At 36.6% G+C, this 20270-nt stretch overlaps 1 protein-coding gene across 1 annotated transcript; it reads left to right on the top strand.

Moving 5' to 3' along the window:
- Positions 1–4570: 4570 nt before the first annotated feature.
- On the top strand, positions 4571–19310 carry LOC119789618 (inter-alpha-trypsin inhibitor heavy chain H3-like). The gene is made up of 22 exons (XM_038294596.1): positions 4571–4726; positions 5330–5359; positions 5586–5609; positions 9249–9403; positions 9522–9626; positions 9778–9940; positions 10036–10146; positions 10260–10388; positions 10494–10610; positions 11653–11821; positions 11913–12038; positions 12674–12855; positions 12957–13142; positions 13437–13576; positions 14902–15062; positions 15491–15526; positions 15619–15699; positions 16520–16633; positions 16730–16931; positions 17385–17557; positions 18842–18953; positions 19095–19310. Exons 1-22 carry the CDS (start codon positions 4613–4615, stop codon positions 19231–19233), a joined length of 2769 nt encoding a protein of 922 aa, XP_038150524.1. The 5' UTR covers positions 4571–4612; the 3' UTR covers positions 19234–19310.
- The last annotated feature ends 960 nt before the right edge of the window (positions 19311–20270 follow it).

Here is a 20270-nt window from a genome sequence, read left to right on the forward strand (position 1 = left end):
ACCAACTTTTTGGAGATGCAGATTTCATTTTCCAACAGGACTTGGCACCTGCACACAGTGCCAAAGCTACCAGTACCTGGTTGAAGGACCATGGTATCCCTGTTCTTAATTGGCCAGCAAACTCTCCTGACCTTAACCCCATAGAAAATCTATGGGGTATTGTGAAGAAGAAGATGCAATACACCAGACCCAACAATTCAGAAGAGCTAAAAGCCACTATTAGAGCAACCTGGGCTATCATAACACCTGAGCAGTGCCACAGACTGATCGACTCCATGCCACGCCGCATTGCTGCAGTAATACAGGCCAAAGGAGGCCCAACTAAATACTGAGTGCTGTACATGCTCATACTTTTCATGTTCATACTTTTCAGTTGGCCAACATTTCTATAAATCCTTTGTTTTTATTGGTCTTCAGTAATATTCTAATTTTCTGATATGATGAATTTGAGATTTTCATTTGTTGTCATTTGTAATCATCAAAATTAAACCAAATAAACATCTGAAATATATGAGTTTGTATGTAATGTATGAATATAATATACAAGTTTCACTTTTTAAATGGAATTACTGAAATCAATCTACTTTTTCATGATATTCTAATTTTATGACCAGCACCTGTATACTCTATAGGCAAGGCAAGTTTATTTAGATAGCACATTTCAGTAGCGGGCCATTCAAAGTGCTGTACATTAAGAAGAAACGTACATTACAGCAGAGCAAAGTATAATAAAAATCCATCCATCCATTATCTTACACGCTTGTCCCAATTGGGGTCGCGAGGGGTGCTGGTGCCTATCTCCAGCAGTCAATGGGCGAGAGGCGGGGTACACCCTGGACAGGTTGCCAGTCCATCGCAGGGCAACACAGAGACACACAGGACAAACAACCATTCACACACACACTCACACCTAAGGACAATTTAGAGAAGCCAATTAACCTAACAGTCATGTTTTTTGGACCGTGGGAGGAAGCCGGAGTACCCGGAGAGAACCCACGCATGCCCAGGGAGAACATGCAAACTCCATGCAGAAAGACCCTGGGCCAGGAATTGAACCCAGAACCTTCTTGCTGCAAGGCAGCAGTGCTAACCACTGCGCCACTGAGCAGCCCTATAATAAAAATAAATTGTTTAAATCTTAACTGATAATATTTTGACAGAACAGTCAAAGGCCAATCTTACATATATGTTTCTAAGCTTGATTTAAAGCAACTTAGGGTTTCAGTGCTTCTGCAGGTTTTCTGTGAATTTGTTTCAGATTGGTGGAGCAAACAAACTAAAAGCTGATTCTCCATGTTTGGTTCGGATCCTGGTAATGCCTGGTAGATTTAAGTCAGAAGCTCTAAAAGGTCTGCATTGCAGCAAGTCTAACGTACTTTGAAATGAAGTGCTTCATTGATTTTTAGACGAACAAAAGTATTTTAAAGGGTATTCCCTGAGATATGGGATGCTAGTGTAAGAACTTTAGCACTGGGGTGCATGGCCATGGGAAGTGCGGGGGGTGCTGCAGCACCTCCTAGTGGCGACTGGGAGATTTTTTAAAAATTTATTTAAAAAAAAACTAAAAAAAATTACACAATTTATAAATTAGTTTATTCTTTCGAAACAACAAATGATTTAATTTCTCAACTTTCTAAGGTGGTACTTTGTTATTATTTAGAGTCTTCTGTATGTTTTTTAGGAAGTGTACTTTGCAGAATATTTGTGTTCAGAGCTAACATTGCCAGTTGTTAAATAAACAAAGCTTGCTAAAAATGTTATGCAGAAAATCTTCATAGTTCATCATGCTGGTGAATATTCTCAGTCGTCCAGATCATAGTCATTTCAAAAAAGTTAGAAAACAATCCACTGGAATTTTTTTCCAAGTTTGAAGATGTTTCGCTTCCCATCCAGGAAGCTTTTTCAATTCAAAATGTCCAGAATAGCCTTGAGTTCGAGGCTTTATACAGTAGCCCAACAAAGCCTTGTTTTGGCTTAGAAAACATGCAAATTGAAATGGACGATTGGGTCCACCCCTTTGGAATGGGGGTCATTTGACTTCTTTTTCAGCCTGCAATGCCCCATACCTGTCTATGTCTCTGAAAGAGGGTTATGACCCCTGTAAGGGGGTAGGGGTTATGGCAGTAACCTATTTCTTGCTATTTCTCATGTTTTGAATTGAAAAAAAGCCTGCTGAATGGGAAGCAAAATGTCTTTAAAACTGATAACAAATTCCGGTGGATTTAAAAAATTATTTTTTTTTACTTTTTTTGAATTCATAGTTCATAATTTTTCAGGAGGATATGACATCACAGATAAATGTAATAAAATTGAAATATAATTAAGAGGCAATTTACTATAATATTTCTCTCAAGCAGTGAAACTGGATTTATTGAAAGCAAGACAATTTATTTTAAGTATATTTTTTGATGATAACAGGTCTCCAGGTAATGAAAACCCAGAAATCAGCTTCAGCTTTTGAGAAATCAGCTTCTCAAAAAATAAACTATTTAGTAAGAGAATACTGCTAAGTATTTTTGGCAGAAGTTTAAAGTCAATACATACACAGTCATGAAAAAGACTAAAACAGAAATAATTATATGTAATGAATCCATCTGATATACCACTTAAAATATAGATGTACTGAAAAAATCTTCTTAGCACTGCTTTGAGATACACCCATCCATTTTCTGTCATGCTTATCCCATGCAGCAGCACATCCATCTCCAGCGGTTTACGAGCGAGACAGGTCGCCTGCCCATCGCAGGGCGACTCAGAGACAAACAACCATACCTAAGGAGAATTTAGAGAAGCCTGTTAACTTAACAGTCATGTTTTTGGACTGTGGGAGGAAGCTGGAGTACCCGGAGAGAACCCACGCATGTACAAGGAGAACATGCAGAAAATCTTCTAGCTGCAAGGTGGCAGTGCTACCCATTGCACCACTATGCAGCCCTGAGATTCACCCATATAAATAATAATTGTATAAACTGTTTGATGACCAAAACAGTTTATTTGAAACTGATAGAAAACAATTAGAGTTGCAGAAAACTGGTAAAAATAAGACACATTTTCGCAACCAGATTTCCAGTAGGCACAGCTTTCTGTATACAACTGTAAGAAACTTAATATTTTTTGCAAAATTATTTAACTGTAAAGGACTATATCCATCAAACAGAAAGCTTATCTTTAAATCACATCCAACCTTTGGAAACCCAAAATATAAACCACTTTCGGAATGACCCTCTCATATCTTAGAAAAACCAGCCTGATGCCAACTAGTGTTGTATCAAAACAGTCTTGGAGTTATACACAAAATTACTTTGGCAGGCATGTCTCAACACAGTCGCCAAAATAGTAGATAATGTCTGTTTTTGCTTCAAGTGGGTCTATCTGAGGTAATGTTACTGTAAGGGCGAGTGTGGATGAGGAAGTGAGCACTAAGCCTACAGTAGAGCAGAAAGGCCCTATTTGTTTCATATAAGTGCCTGCCCATTCCAAAGAATATTTACCCAAAAACATTCTCACAATTTCTCTTAATTCGTGCATTGGAGCCACGATTCCCGCTAATGAATAACATAGAAGTTTATCTTTTTTGTTTGTTTCATTTTCCACAACCATGCCCACAAACATTTTTAACTCACTGCAGATCCTGTTGGTTCTGTGTGCTCCACTCATAAACCTTTAGATAACAAGGCTGAGCGAGTACAGCTAAATTTCAGAATGCAGACTTCAATTTGCAGTGCTTATCACCTGCTTAGTAAATCTGCCACAGAAGCACTGTGCCATGAAACTGACTCATAATGAAAAAAAAAGACTTGCCAGTTCAAATATGATACCCTTCCCAGAAAAAGTGCCAGCCCAGTGCCTGCTCTGCCAAAAAGCTGAAAAAAGCACATAAATATTTACAAGTAGGTGTAGTTATCGGAAATTTGTACTTTGCATCATAGTTAGTGGATGTGTTATTTCTAATGCTGGAAAGCGACAGACATAAAGCAGAGCATGCATGCAGTAATTCAACATAACACCCGACTTTTACACTTAAACTCAACTTTATTTATCCCTGGGATTACTCCTTCAGGATCCTTCTCATTCCAGTAGCTTATATAGAGTACAAATAGTAAAAGCAAGATTCCATTAAAGATGAAAAATATGACAGACATTACAAAAAAAGTGCATATAGTACCTTACCTCTTAAAACAGTACTGTACCTCTTACCTTGTTGTTTTAAGGGATAACATATACCTGACTTTGCTCTTTACTAAGTGTCATAGCATTAATGTGCTTATTAAGTCACACACTTATCTCATACACTAAGTAAGGTATTAGAGGTGTTAGTAAGTGGTGGTTTTTATTACACGAGTTAGAAATGCTGGTTTAATCATTATTTCTGCCAAATGTCATTTTAAGGAAGGCGTTAGGTTTGAGTAGAAGCATTCAGATAGTTGCACTTTTTTTATTTCAGCTTTATAAGTACCATGTTTGTACCTCCGGGCATCCGGCCCATAGAGGCCAAATGGTTCGGTCAACAGTCAAGGGCAAATATCCCACCCCCTCTGTCCCTCCTACCGAAGCAGACAGGACTTTTTCCCCACAGCGCTAAAGCGAGTCAGTGTTCATTGGGAGTTTGGTCATGTCTGGTCTGGTTGGAATCCGCCTGCTGCTTCTATGGGGCTGTGGCTGCCTCTGGCTCACCAGCCCAACATCTGGATCACTGGTCATCTTTGAGGACACTGAAGCTCTGGAGGTAGCTTTAAACAATTCAACTTTATTTTAATCTTTTTTTTTTCTTCAAATTTTCATGTCTTGCAGAAATGTTTAAGTTGGTGCAATGCGCTTTGTGTAGTGGTCCTGGTTTCCTGATTGGTATTGATAATTTCACCCATGATAGAAATCTGTTTCAAAATCTGCATTATCTGTAATACAGAATATTCATTTATATATTTTCTTACAACCTGTATTAGAACATGAATTACCCATTTTATATTTATATTTGTATTCATATTTGAACTTTTTTAATGCAAGTATCTCATAGTTATCCCTTAGTTCCCTCCAATTTCTCCAGAATCCAGTTACATGCTTCTGGCTTACAGTACACTGCCAGCCTGGAACACATAACACCTGATATATTTTCCCTACATGAATTCCTATCAGTTTAGAATAGATTTGAAACTTTTATGATTTAGCTTCCACCCCTTATTTATCAGTTTTTAAGCTTTTCTATTTACAGCAGGTTCTTGAAGTCAAAATCAACATTTAGTCACAGTTCCAGGGTCAAGGTGCAAAAGTTGGTCACAAATATTGTATTTGTGAAAAGGTAAGACAAACAAACTGATTGTTTTTGTTTCAGGAAACAACAGGACCTGCCAAATCGCTTCAGGTATCGAACATTTCTGTTGTGTTTATGCTGTATAAAATGTATTTGTTTTGTTAATCTATTAACAGCTTACCAAAGTTTAAACCCCCAACGTTTCTGTAAGCAATAAATGGTAACATGTTTCTCCAATTAAATGTCAATAATTTCAACCGAAACTTCCCTTTGTTATTCTTCAATGCTTAGACATATATTTCCTGCATTTTATGTTTGTTTCCTTTTTCTTTTGCAGAAAAGAAGTACAAATGAGGCAATGGTAGGATTTTTTTCTACTCTGCCAATAAATGACAGTGCAATGCAAATACAACTTTTAACCTTTTCACATTTAGTCAGACATAAATGCATGGTTTAAATCCCTGTGTTCTAGAACCTTACATCTAATTCATAACTCTGACTTGGATGGAAAAATGATACATGGTTTAAACATCTAAAAATCTAAAAAGTTCATTGCAGTGTACAGCCAATTGGCACGCCTACAGATCTACTAAACCACAACCACCCACCTGAAGAAACAGGAATTAATCAAATAATCAGCTAAAAAGCTTGCTGTTACTCTGAAGGAGCTGTTAAGACTTGCAGGTCCAATGAAGAAAATATGTTGACATTCTCAGTTTTGCAATTTCTCAAACCTGTCCTTTAAATATAACTGACAAGAGGAAAACCCTTGTTTGAAAACACAAAAGAGGTATTGTTTGCACTTTACTACAGTCCATGTAGGGATAAAACACATAAAATCATCCCATAGGGGAAAACAGGTGATGACAGAAGAATCCTCTCATGCTGTTGGGATGTTTCTCTTTAGCAGAAGAACTTGGTCAGTTTGTATGGATTTACATTGTAGAGTAAAACCTGTATGATGTTACAAAGTATTGAGAGAAAAGCAAAGGTTCACCTTCTACCAGGTCCACTCTGGACAATATGGTCAAGCTTGCAGTGGCTTGGTTTATGTGAAAGCATGTTCAGATCCCAGTCCAAGTCCAGACCCAAATTAAAATGTACGAAGAGTGACAAGATTTAAAATTTGATGTTATAGACACGTTCCATCCAAACTAGACTTTTACAAGCAATAGTTTGTTAGGAAAAATAATTTTGGTGTGCAAAGATAGTAGAGAAAGGCTCCTAGCAAGACTTATGGCTATCTTTTTACCAAAAATTTGTTATAGACGCTTTTATCTCAGCTTGGCCTTGTACATGTCACACTTTAAATTTGTATAAAGAATGTAAACATGCTTTATCAGTATACCACCATTCCACAGTTTTGTGCTACTCAGGGGTGTTTTATCAAATAAAATAGATGAGTTGAAAGCAGTAAAATAATAGAAATGGGAAAAAAAGTTAAGGGACACGTTAACAGATCAATAAATACTTTTATAACACTTTATGAGGTACACAGCAAAAACAGTCTAGAAATAAGTAAAAATTCTTCAATTAAGTGTTCTTACCCTTAAAGGTGTTATGGAGGATTTTTGCAATTTTCTAAAAGACCCGCCCTCACCACATCTCCCAAAAAATGCACATGCACAACCCTGTACCCGCTCCCGAGAAGGAACGCCCTATTAAATGCGTGTGAGAGCATGCACAAGCCCATTTCTCTTCGTGCAAGCTCTTATCTCATAACTCATAACAGCTTACTGTGCCCGAACTTCCGCTCTAACCCCTTAATCCCTCAATCACTATATAGAGTGGGGATTTTATAGTGGACTTCATAGTGAACTCAGTTAACTGACTGTTTGGACAGATGATCACTACTTTTTGGTCCCCGTTGGTAACTCCACCTCCACTGCGCGGTGACTGCAGCATCTTTATTAGTCGCCGCTGTCAGGTAGTACAGGATATGACGACAATGGGCCGCTGTGACAGCAAATCTCATAATGCCTTGCGAGGAGAGCTTTAAGCGCAAAGCATTCTGGGATATATCTGCCTCTCATACACTTTGTAGAAACTTTTTCTCTTCTGACCCTCAGCTATTTAAAAGAACCATGGTGAGAAAAGTGAGATTCAATGACTTTCTGCAACTGTAGCTCACCACCGTCCTCACCATGTATGACGGCCTTATGTAAACATATCACCAGAATGATTGAATTAGGAGGACCACTTATTTAGATGATTCATAAATGATCGTCCTCTAAACCTTTAATTTTAGTGTGTAGATAAGATGATTTGCCAATGGAATAAGTATATTTACTCTTAAAATAAGATAACTAGATGGTATGCACTTTAAATAAGACAGTGCAATTGTTTTTTCTTATATTAATGTAAATCGACTTGTTCCTTTGGCTTAACTTACCTCCTCAATTCAAGAAAAAAACACACTTATTTTAAGAAAAAACTTATTTAGATTTAAATTTTTTGCAGTCTAAAATAATAGAAGAGGATTTATGTCTACTTTGAGTATGAAAGAAAGAAGAAAAAATTCATCATATTTCAATATTAATGATCAAAACAGATACATTTAAATAATTTTGGCCAAATTGAAAAATCTTTATGAAGTAAAAATCCAGAAGACTTCAACATTGTTCTCCCTGAGAAGATGAAGACTCATAACACTAACACTCCCAGGCTGTAAGAGATGATGTAATGTCTGTTAAACACTGTTTCCTAGCTGCAATATTTTTGGCATCTCTTATATGGAAAATGTATAAAATTTTACAGAGGATTCTGTCCAAAACAACCGTGTTAAAAGATGAGCTCATGTCATACTGGGCATGTTGGGAAGGCTGTCCTCATTCTGTGCAAAATGGCACCTTAATCTAGACCTAAGGAGTTAGGTTGAAGTTTTTAGTAATCAGTTCTTATTCTCTAAAACTGCAGCCTGTTTGTTATACACACCACCACTAACCTGCCTCTAGAGACTAAAAGCTAAAAAGAATAGTTAAATATTCTCATAAAACCTTTAAAGCACTGTATTACATGGCCATTTAAGATAAATGAAAAAGTGTGCCAAATTTTATTTTCATTAAGGGAGAACTTTAGGTCCTTTTCTTTTATTTTTAGCAGGTAATAAATGAAGGTATCTCGTTGTATTGATCAAATATTCATACATTCATCAGAACTTTTCTACAGTTTGTCAACTCTCCCACAGCAAACTCCCATGAGATTTATTTGGATTTTTCAAATAAACTAAATCATTATTTTTATTCATTTATTGATTTGTTTTCTTTCTTTTTTATTTAACAAATAAAAACTCAAAAAGTGAATTTATTCTCCGAAAATTCAATACTTTAAAGAAACAACATTTACTCTTCCAATTTTGCAAATCCTGGTACGAATGATTCCTTATCCTATTCAGAAAAGGAATCCTGCACAGATTTTAAATGAAATTCTATGTCGGCTTGAACTAGACCATTCCAACAAATGGATATGCTTTGAGTTAAAATTTCTCCATAGGCAGGTTTTCTTCTATGAAGGACCTATATTTATTAATATCCTTTCCCCATAATCTCAGACAAGCATCAACACCCATAGAAAAACTGTTTTCCCACAGAATGATGCTGCCACCACCATGTATAATTGTGGCAGTGGTGTGTTCAGGGTCATCAGAGCACCTTCTTTCATGATGTGTGCCAAAATGTTACTTTTCATGACATAATTTTAAGACTGGCTAAATCAAGACCACATATATATATAGGTTGACTCTATTTGAGGTTAAGCTGTTTTCAATATAAGGGGGCAAATGTTATTTTGCCCCCTTATATTTAAAATGACAAAAATGACTTTTTGTCATTTTTTGGTTCCAGAATGACAAAAAGTGAGAAGTTTCAAAGGATCTGATCAGTATGCAATGTGCTTTTTTGGCCAGATTTATAAATAGATGAATTAATAATTCTAATGACAATAATATGGAGGCCTCTATTTAAGTTTTGGATTAACTGTTTTCATTGTCTTCTGTCCAAAGGTGCAAGTACACAGTGTGACTGTGGAGTGCACTGTAATGTCCCGCTTTTCCCACACTGTCATGACCTCCGTAGCTCTAAACAAAGCCAACACATCACAGGAAATCTTCTTCGAAGTGGAACTCCCCAAGTCTGCCTTTATCACAAATTTCAGCATGTAAGAAGGGATTTTTTTCTCTTTTATCTCTTTGAAGAAACAAACAGGATTCCAGCTCACTGTAGGTTGCTGTTTATGATGATACAAACAAAACTGTTTGGTTTTTCGTGCTTCTCAGGGAAATTGAAGGGAAGGAGTATATGGGACAGGTGAAGGAAAAGGAGAAAGCGAAGAAACAATATGAGAAGGCTGTTTCATCTGGACAGACTGCAGGATTGGTCAAGTGAGTTTAGTGGGATATAAATACAAACTCAAACCAGAACTGCTTGAACTAAAGCTTTCTAAACTAGCTGATACAAACCTCCACTAATTTGGAAGTTATGACTTTAGCTTTACCACCAGATGGAGATGCTTGTTTCTGTGTTTCACTGAAGGGCCTCTGGGAGGAAGATGGAGAAGTTTTCCATGTCAGTCAGCATTGCAGCTGAAAGCAACGTGACATTTGTCCTGACCTACGAGGAGCTCCTTCAGAGGAAGTTTGGCCAGTATGAGATTCTGATCCGAGTTAAGCCCAAAAGCCTGGTGCAGCAGTTTCAGGTGAATCACCAGATGGTGAATTTAACCTTCTCTTTTGATGATTTGATGATTTTGTGGACAAATAATGTCCTTGTGCTTTTTCTGGGTGGGAACAGATTTTGGCCAACATCTATGAACCTCAGGGCCTGTCTTATGTAGATACCCATGCTACTTTCCTTTCCAATGAGCTTCTCCCCCTGGTCGAGAAAACAGTCAGTGACAAAAAGGTACATCACTCTACTTGTTCTCTTTTTCACCTTTAAGCCTGAATGACCTTTATTCCCCTTTTCTGTTTTGCATCTAACTGAAATATCTCACTGTTTGTTGCTCTTCTTCTCAGGCCCACATTTCTTTCTCACCAACTTTGGATCAGCAAAGAAAATGTCCAGATTGTGATGGATCACTGATAGATGGTGATTTCATCATTAAGTATGACGTGAACAGAGAAGGACGCCTTGGGGAGATTCAGGTCTGCCATCATCTGCTCATGCGTTTAGAGCTTTCACTGTTTTCATTTTATATTCACACATTTATTCAGCTATTTAATACAACGTATAATTCTATTTCCCTCCAGATTGTGAATGGCTACTTTGTGCACTTTTTTTCTCCCCCTGACCTGCCCAGAGTACCAAAGAATGTGGTGTTTGTGATTGACAGAAGTGGGTCGATGGGAGGCACAAAGATGAGACAGGTGAAACTTCTTCATGCTATCTTTTAGAATATATGTGCAGTGTATAGAAAAAATATATATATACATATTTGGAAAATGATTTGATTACATTTTGCCATTTTGAAATATATACAAATATAGAAGGGGACGACATGGGCAATTTTTTTAGGGGTGTGCAACTGTTTTCAGACAATGGCATCATTTTTAAGCTGATACAACTGGAAGGCTACAAGATGATTATTTTCTTTGTTTAACAAATTCTAAATAATATCAACCACTTAGCTAAAAATTGGAGCTCAACATTTCTGATTAAGCCAAAGGAATATATTTTATTTTCAGTTAAAATGTGTATGTAAATCATTGGTCCTATAAAGAAGATTTAAAATGATTTCCAACAGATTTTGGGGGAAAATGCCTGCTTTCAAATTAAAATTTAACTGGGTGGTTCCAAATTAAGGAAGTTAAGATGTTTTTGATCCTCTTTCCTGTGAAATGTAGATGATTAGTAAAATAGCTAATTAGTTTAAACCTAAAAATGTCCCTTTTTGACCAATAATTGTCAGAGTAAATCTCACCAAGAGTATTATTTTTTCATTTACATACATCTGCATCAACTCATCTTTTTTGCGACTGGCCATTTGTTTACCATTTTGTTTATGTAGTCCAAAATCCCAAACAGTTATTCCAAGGGCCACAGCCAATACCAAGGTTGTAAACTTGGAAATCCTTCCATGGGAATAAGTGGAAGATGTTTGTCAAATTTTTGGATTGTAATTAATACGCTCTCCTTGTATATTTTTTCTTTTTATGTCTATCTTTCTTACAAGGTTTCTAGGTTATTAGGAATCATTAATTGATCATTGCATACTCTTTAGCAAAAATTTTTTTTTAAGAAAATACGGAATATTATGAAGTAATAAATGAGTTCATATAAAGAATTTATATCAAGTAAATACAAAAAACGTGTATTCTTCTGAAAGATTTTTTTTAACCAAGGTTGAGATTGTAAAAGATGCTGCACCAATGCTGGTGTGGAAGCATTCTGATCTCAGAACTTTTGCAGACACTAGAGGCAATGGTGACCATTCTGGATGACCTCCATGCGGACGACTACTTTGCTGTCATCCAGTTTGACGACGTTATTTTAACTTGGAAGGATTCTCTTACCAAGGCAACCAAGGAAAACGTGGCTGAGGCCAAGAGCTATGTCAGAAGTATCAGAGCCAATGGAGGTCAAGACAACAATCTGTGACAGTTTATCACATTATACTTCCTGTATTTACAGAATGGAAGAAATGACAAGATGTTTTTATTTTTTCCAAGGTACCGATATTAATTCTGGAGTACTGCGAGGGATAGATATGCTGATCAAAGACAGACAGGAGAAAAAATTACCTGAGAGAAGCATTGATATGATCATTCTGTTGACAGATGGAATGCCAAATTCTGGTAAGTATGCTAAGTGTGACCATATGGGGCTTTGCAGAAGTATTTATACCCTTTCAACCTTTTTTTTTTTTAAAGTTGAATGTTGCTTGACTTTAGACAGACTGATAAAAATTGTTCAGACTTGCAAAAGGAAAGTGCTAAAACCATGTCATCCTTCCAAGTGCGTTTTTTTTTTGCACCATGTTTTTTCCCCCAATGTTTAGATTTTTATCACTACGGCAATTTAAAAATGTCATGAGAGCTGTACAAAATGAAATTTTTGTTTTGTATACACTGTGTGTATGCAAAATGACAATTAAGTTTGTCTAAGTCAAATATGAAATGTATCATAAAAATAATAGTGGAAAAAGAAGGGAGTATTCCTGCGTACACAGCTAAAGGGATTTTGGGATATGCCTTTTCAGTTTGTTTAACTGTAGATGTGTAAATCCTTTTGGGTTGTTGGGTAGCCTTAAGAGCAGTTTATAAATTAAAGTTGGTCTGAGTTGGTCAATCACATTAAATCCTGTACATAAAATTAAAGGACACGAATACTTTTTTTATCAGTCACCATAATTTAGGAAAGGTTTCTTTATGTACTGTATCGTTATTTTTATTACATTTTTTTTTTACATGTTTTACTTGTGCATCTGAAGGAGTGTCTCGCATCCCTGAAATCCAGGAGAATGTGAAATCTGCCATGGGAGGAAACATGTCTCTTTTCTGTCTTGGATTTGGAAATGATGTGGACTACAACTTCCTGGATGTGATGAGTAAACAGAATAAAGGAGTGGCTCGCAGAATCTACGAAGCTTCGGATGCAGTGCTTCAGCTCCAGGTAAAGTGTTTAAGTGAGTTTCAAGTGTTCTGTGTGACTGAAAAGTATTTTTCTCTCCTCCAAAACTGTTCTAGATGCATGTGTTTTTGATCTAATTGCAGGGTTTCTACGATGAAGTGTCCAGCCCACTGCTCTTAGAAATTGATCTGCAATATCCAGACAATGCAGTTGACTATTTGACCACAAGTCACTTCCCTCAGTTGTTCAATGGCTCTGAAATTGTGGTAGCAGGTCGGTTGACGGACAACGATCTGGACAACTTCCTAGTGGAAGTCATTGGCCAGGGGGTGATGAATTAATACTACAAATAATAATGCTGTAGTCAAGACCACTCTAACCCAGAGTAAGAAGCACCAAGACCGACACAAGGCCAAGACCATTAGAGTCAGAGACCAAGACAAGACCAAGACATCTTGACCAAGGTCTTATATGGTGTTAGGCTTTTTAAGGTCTTGGCCTTGTCTCAGAACTACTTGGTTGGGGTGGTCATGACTCCAACAAAAAACAACGTTAATGTCCAGATGCATCTGCATTTGTCTTAATTAGGAAATATTTCTCTGTCTCTGTTCGTTCCTATGTAGCTTGAAGAGAGCTTCAATGTGCAAGGTCAGGCCTCCATTGTTGACTGGAATGTGATTTACCCAGATGAGAGCTACATCTTTGGAGATTTCACGGAGCGTCTGTGGGCTTACCTCACCATCCAACAGCTTTTAGAAAAGAGGTATGTTACAGAATAATGGTAATAGTAGTTTCCTAAAACATGAGACAGGTAAAAAGGTATAGAATTAAAATGATAGAATTTTACATTTCTAATGGACCAAAGAGGAAGACATTTGAACTAGATGTCAATAAAAATCGAAAGAATCAACACAATCGAGACAAGTTAGTTCTAAAATGAAGCTGTGTGATACAATGGGACAGGACAGAATATGCAGTTGAAACCTTGGGCCTCATGAAATAGAGTGAGCAGCCTTTTTACTAAGTGTTAGTGGTAGTAGCAGAATTCCAAACTTGAGGCTAAGATTTAAAACCCCATGCACACACACTTTACTGAATACTTAACCTTCATACATCGGTGTGCACCGACTTTTTGATGGGTAGATATCAAAATAAAAAAAGGGGGACATATAGTGAATCCTCACCACTGTAGAGGGCACATTAGCATGTGTTTTTCAAAGGCCAGCCAGACTGATATGAAGTTTACATGGCGTTTTAGTCTGGTAAAGGCTGGTGCAGTGGGACTAACAGGTAAAAATCAATCAGGTAACTACAAACTCCAGGCAGAGGGCTCTGTTCTTGTAATTTTGTATTCTGTGAAACATGTCAAGTCGTCAAAGAAACTCTCCAGAGAACAATTTCTTCCAATTTTGCCTAAAAAATTTGCAGATATAAGGTGTGCTCTCTACTATGTTCTTTATTATCATTGAAACATTGCTCCATTGTGGTCCCCAGCTGGTTGTTATGCTAGCAGAAAAGTGCTGCTGCATTATGGGTAATTCTGGTACTGAGAGCCACATTTCATAAAGTCCCATCTCTTGCGCTGTGATTGGTTTGGCCAGATAACCACCAAAAAACAGTGGTTTAACAGAATGAAAACGCTCTGTGCAGTTTAGTCTGTCTTGCCAGGCTAATAAGTCACTACTTCAGTTTTTTAAAGCAAACAGGCAACACCAGACTCCTCCACTGAAGAGAAGTTTAGCAAACGTCACTTAAAGTTTGCTGCAGAAACTTAAAGCAAGCCATTAAAATTTAATAACGAAGAAATAAAAGAATTAAAGATAGCATATAAGTTTGGATTATACTTGTTTCTAGAAATGTATTCTTGAATTATTTGTGCCAGTTTCTTTTTGTGGAACAGGGTTGTTTGTAACATCTAATCTGAATTTCATACCTATATGTCCTTTGGAAACATATTTGCTGATATTTGAACATAAATGTTGACATGTTTAGTATGTCTTTTTCCTGCCGTTTATGCTTTGAGAGGTCATGTTCAATTATGTTTGTCAGCTATTTCTTACAAGCTCAATCTTCTTTCCCTTATAATAGTAAGACTGGTACATCAGATGAAAAAGCCAACTTTACAGCTAAGGCCCTGGACATGTCCCTGCAGTATAGCTTTGTTACACCTCTTACCTCCATGGTGGTTACCAAACCTGAAACAGAGGATGGTCCAGACAGCCCTCTCATCGCTAACAAGCTGACAGAAGGTAAAACAAACAAAAAATAGTAGGTGTTTTTATTCCTGTTTTCACTTAAATTTCTGCTAAAGGATTTAGTTTCCCTTGATTTATTTGAAAGCAACAAGCCCATGTATAGACAACTGTAAGGTACAGATATAGATATATATATGTGTGTGCGTGTTTAAATAAAATACAATTTATTAATTAATTACACATTGATTGTTTTAAAGCCCTTTCATCTATTAGCTTTGATGATTTCCTGCTTTGAAAATGGACCTTATTGAAAGCAATAATTCTCTTATACGGAATATGACTTTGCATCTTATATAATGCTATACATTCAGCAGTTTTACAGGCAAACAGATTCACATTTTTCTCCTTTTATTCTAATCTTCGCTGGGTTTTCAGGAAATAAATGTAATGAGTTGTCTATTTGTTGTTGTTGTTTTTGATAGAGCAAAGACAGCAAGCAGAGAGGGCGAAACCGATAAGTAAAACAACTCTTTTGTAAAATAGAAATGAAAAATCATCAAGTGTGGATATTTTATTTTAAAATAGATTCCACTTTGAACCCATTGTATAGCAATGTACCACAGAGTTGCGACACAACTGCAGGGGGCAGCTTTACAGGCTAAGCAACTACCGTATGCTCCTGTGTATTTTGGTAAGTACATTTACATTTTAATAAAAAAATAATAAACCAGTCTGCTGTAGTTTTACATAATGATTGTACATTCCTATGTCTAATGCAACTTTGGGGAAACTGCCCTTGAAACACCTCCACAGGTGGGAAATCCTACCACATTTATAAAGATGGATATCATAAAAGATTAGCATTCGTAAACTCTCTTATTTAAAGAAAATATGTTGCAAATGTTGCATGTTAGGGGGGTAAAATAAAAAACGCACAAAACCAAAACGCCAATAATCTATACAGGATTTGCAGGTAGATGATTATATATCATTTGATAATAGCAATCTATATAGAACTTTCATCCAGAGTAACTGCTATAAACTAAAATAAAGAAAGCAATAAAAATATTACAACAGTTTAATTAAAAATGTTTTCTCTTCCTATTTTTTCTGTTAGTGAGTTATTTCTCTGTATTTATTTTACACAAAAAAAGTGATCACTGTCAACATCCATCTCAGCATCAGTATTTATGGACATACTAAGCCAGTGCAAATCCTGTAATGGTTTAAAGCTTAATAAAATAGAGTTTGCAATAATTCTTAACTAGTTTTTGAAATTTCAATTATTTTGAAGGAAGCAGAAGTTTGCTTTGATCTTGGTCTGTCTAAGCTGTTAATTGTAGCCACTGGAATAAATCAGTTTAGATTCAAACTAAGTGGAAACTAAAAAATCTACTGCAAGTAAGACATAAACAATCTACAGAGCCTGATTTAAAGATTCCACAATATCATGAGTAGAACCTTTTATCCATTTTAATTCTAAAGGCCTTTGTACATGATGGTTCTTGCAGTGGATGGAGATCCCCATTTCATGATAGAGCTGCCTGACAGAAATGACTCTTTTTGCTTCAACATCAACAATGTACCAGGAACCATTTTTAATCTCGTCAGAGATCCAGAATCAGGTCGGGACACACTTCTTAAATGTTTTGGCCTCTGGTTCTTTGTTGCAATTTAACATTTCTTGGCCTCATCTACCACTTCCCATCATGTGTCGTCAGGTGTTTTTGTAAACGGACTGATAATTGGAGACAAGAAGATTCCGGCAGATGGGAAAATAAACACCTATTTTGGGGGTTTTGGTATTATCCATGCAACTTTGGGGGTCAGGCTGCAGGTGACCACTCAGGCTTTTTCAGTGTTACAGGATGGCAAAGAAGTCAAACTGCTGTGGACGGATACGGCTTCTCTGAAAGGACCTAAGTAAGTGATGTTATTAGCAGTTTACCAGGAACTCAGAGTAACCATGAGCTCTTTTGTTTTCCTTTAAGCATCAGTTTTTCATTTATGAAGCAGGAGTATAATTCAAATGGGTGAAATTCATCTATATGACTTAGTTCCATGTTTTTAAAATCAAAGCTAACAAAAATATGCAGGTTTTTTAGCTTTGATCAGCCTTATATGAATGTGATTTTGCTCACACATGTCTACCTATTAATTAATTATAATCCCTCCCCTTAAGAATAGCTATGAAGGACGTCCAATTTGATTTGTTACCCATAAACACAAGAGCTATGAAGCCTTTAAGAAGTCATGCTGATCTTGCAACAAACATTTTATTTGAACTATCACAAAAGGATTCTATAAAATAACCATTTTAACATGAATACCCCAGATCAGGATTATTGTGACAGTCTTTTATATGTTTTCTTTCAGTGTGGATCTTCTTGTAACCAAAGATCGCAGCCTGAAAGTGACACTAAAGGGCTCAGTTAAGTTTGTCATCCTGCTCCACAAAGTGTGGAAGAAACACCCGTACCATCAAGACTACCTAGGTTTCTACACCCTGGACACTCATCTTCTGTCCCCTTCTGTTCATGGCTTACTAGGTACAACATTATGTTTAATTATTTTGTTTGTTGTTGTTGTTTTATTTGTGAACCTTTGGAAAAGAATGATTTGAATTGATAAGCATATTCTTATGTTTTCTATGCTAATCCTGTTTATTATGACATATAGACACATGAATACACAACAAAACCAGGTTTAACTCTTAAATTCCTTAAAGCAGAAATAATTGCTTGCATGTGTCCAGGTACACCTCAATAAATTAAAATGTTATCAAAAAGATCAATTTTAAACAAACAGTAAAACTCCTATATTATACATAAATACATTATCCACATAGTGCTATATTTCAAATAAATCACTTTGGCATACAAAGTGAAAAAATTGTTCATTCATTGGCCACAAATGCAGCTGAAGCTGACACTCCACTCACATGAAAAAAAATCACCAGTCTCTCAATTGCACCTGCAATACAAAAGAAACTGGCAAAAGAAACTGGGTAGCTCCTTCCAACATGCACCAGAGAAGCGTGTTGAGTGTCAAAAACCTCCTCACCACATGTTTGATAACTCTGCCGAATTCGAACTCTGACACTTTTAAGGACCAAAATATAAAATTCAAGATGTGTGTTCATCTGGTGATAAAATGGTGGGCTGTTGTGTTTGGTAACAGTTGTTCCAAATACCATAAAGTGCCCTGTTTCATAAATAACTGACTCCACCTACTAAATTGACTCCACCAACACAAAATTGGCAGACAGAAAATGACAAATTTTAATCAGGACAACCCAAACAAACAAATCTGCTGCTGAATCAACAAATAGATTTTCCTTTCATAAGTCTACCCATTGTCTGGACCTTTTTATTCTTGCTGGGTCATAGGGCGACTGCTAACTATCTCTAGCAGTGATTGTTTCAGATGCAGGGTCACCACGAAGACAGACAGGACAAACAACCATCCAGACACGCATATGCAACAGCCATTCAGGTCGCTGGTTACAAGTTTAGAGGCAAGGCAGAATTACCTGAGAGAAGCCATGCTCTGGTACAACATAAGAACTACCTGCAGATAGAACCCAGAGTAGAATCTGAACCCAGAACCACCTTCATGCAAGCAACTATTATAGTGACACCATTTATAGAGAAATAAATATGGTTTCCAAGAGTATAAGTTTGATTGCCAACAAAAACTGTTACAGTTGTATCAATATTGCTATACAACTAACTTCCTGACCTTAACTAAAAGCTATTTTACTCAATGTAAAGTTGCTTACTTTTTTACTAAGTATTTAAAAATAAATTTACTTACCACAAATCACTCCTCAGGTCAGTTTTATCATGGGATTGAATATGAAGTGACACGCTTGCGGCCTGGAGAATCCCCGGAGAAACCGGACGCAACTATGTTTACAAAAGGACACCAGCTCACTGTGACCCGGCAAGTTTAATCTTTATTTATGTTTGCGTGTTTATATTGTGAGTTGTTTTTGCTGTAATGGTTGTTAAAAGTGTTTAAATAGGTTAAACTTTGTGCATGCAACTGATTCAATCACCCTGACCTGTTTTCTTGGATTTACAGAGGCTGGCAGAGAGACTTCAGAAGGGATGTGAAGAACGGTGAAAATGTTCCCTGCTGGTTTGTTCACAATAACGGATCAGGCCTCATTGATGGAGAAGCAACAGACTACATTGTGCCTGGCCTTTTTACAGCTTTTTGAAAGCATATACGGCAACCCTGTGCACTACGAATGTGATAAAACTCAGATTCATTAAAAACAAAAAATTCTGCTTGACACTCATGCAAATACATTTTTTTTAGCATTGTGAGCAATTAGAAGAAGGTTTTTCAAGCTTCACAAATCAATCAATATTCATGACAACCTTGATTGGACACAACAGGGTTAACCGATATGTTTGGATTCGACCTCCTGGGTTATCTTCATAGCAATATAAGAGTTGTAGTGACACAGGTCTTATATTAAAGCAGCCAAAACGCAGTTTAAATATAACTGCCAACATTTCATTAAAAGGATTGCTTTATTTCTCTATTCCATAATAAAAATAATCAGATTATTAAAACAGAGATAAAATACGATAACAGCGTCATACCACACACTCAAGGTCACTTTGTCCTCTGTCAATATGTACCCCAATTCTCTATCTACATATTGATGTATTACAATCAACACTTAGTTCATAGATTTCATAAACATTAACAATGCATTTTCACCCCTCATTGACAACAAATCACCGGTTGTCATATGTGCATATCTGAGACATTCCCCATGCAGTTAGGCCTCATTTTCACAACTCAGAAATCTAGACATGAATACTGTTGCCAACTTAACACTGTCCTCACATTTAGCAACTTTTCAGACTACGCTCGCAACTCTTTTTCCAAAAAGCAGCTGGTAACATTTCTTTGGGGTATTTGAGACCATTTAAAACATGTTTGATTCTTGCATTTTTAATGCACAGCAATTGATGCCATGGATTTTTAGCCAGTCACTTATCACTCATCGGCAGCCAAGTCTGATCCATATCAGCTTTAAGCACAGCCTTGGTACCGCAAATAAGACTAGTATAGACAGGGTGGGATAGAAAGATAAAGATTTTCATCTATATAATTAATTACTGACCGACACTAAAACATATTTCTACTGTTTCTTTTTTTTTTTTGCTGTTTAGTCTGTTGAATAGGGTGAGCAGAAGAAAAATGCAAAAACTTTATTGTTTTTTTCCTAGGTTTGTAAGT

The sequence above is a fragment of the Cyprinodon tularosa genome, unplaced genomic scaffold (assembly GCF_016077235.1).
Source record: "Cyprinodon tularosa strain WSP-4 unplaced genomic scaffold, ASM1607723v1 ctg11, whole genome shotgun sequence".
Classification (NCBI taxonomy): Eukaryota; Metazoa; Chordata; class Actinopteri; order Cyprinodontiformes; family Cyprinodontidae; genus Cyprinodon; species Cyprinodon tularosa.

What these genes read in the sequence shown, in the direction of transcription:
- LOC119789618 (XM_038294596.1), top strand. Translation starts at nt 4,613, where the DNA reads ATGTCTGGTCTGGTTGGAATCCGCCTGCTGCTTCTATGGGGCTGTGGC. An exon ending in GAGGCACAAAGATGAGACAG is followed by an intron (nt 10,611 to 11,652) that starts GTGAAACTTCTT and finishes GAACTTTTGCAG; the next exon opens with ACACTAGAGGCAATGGTGAC. An exon ending in CGTCAGAGATCCAGAATCAG is followed by an intron (nt 16,634 to 16,729) that starts GTCGGGACACAC and finishes ATGTGTCGTCAG; the next exon opens with GTGTTTTTGTAAACGGACTG.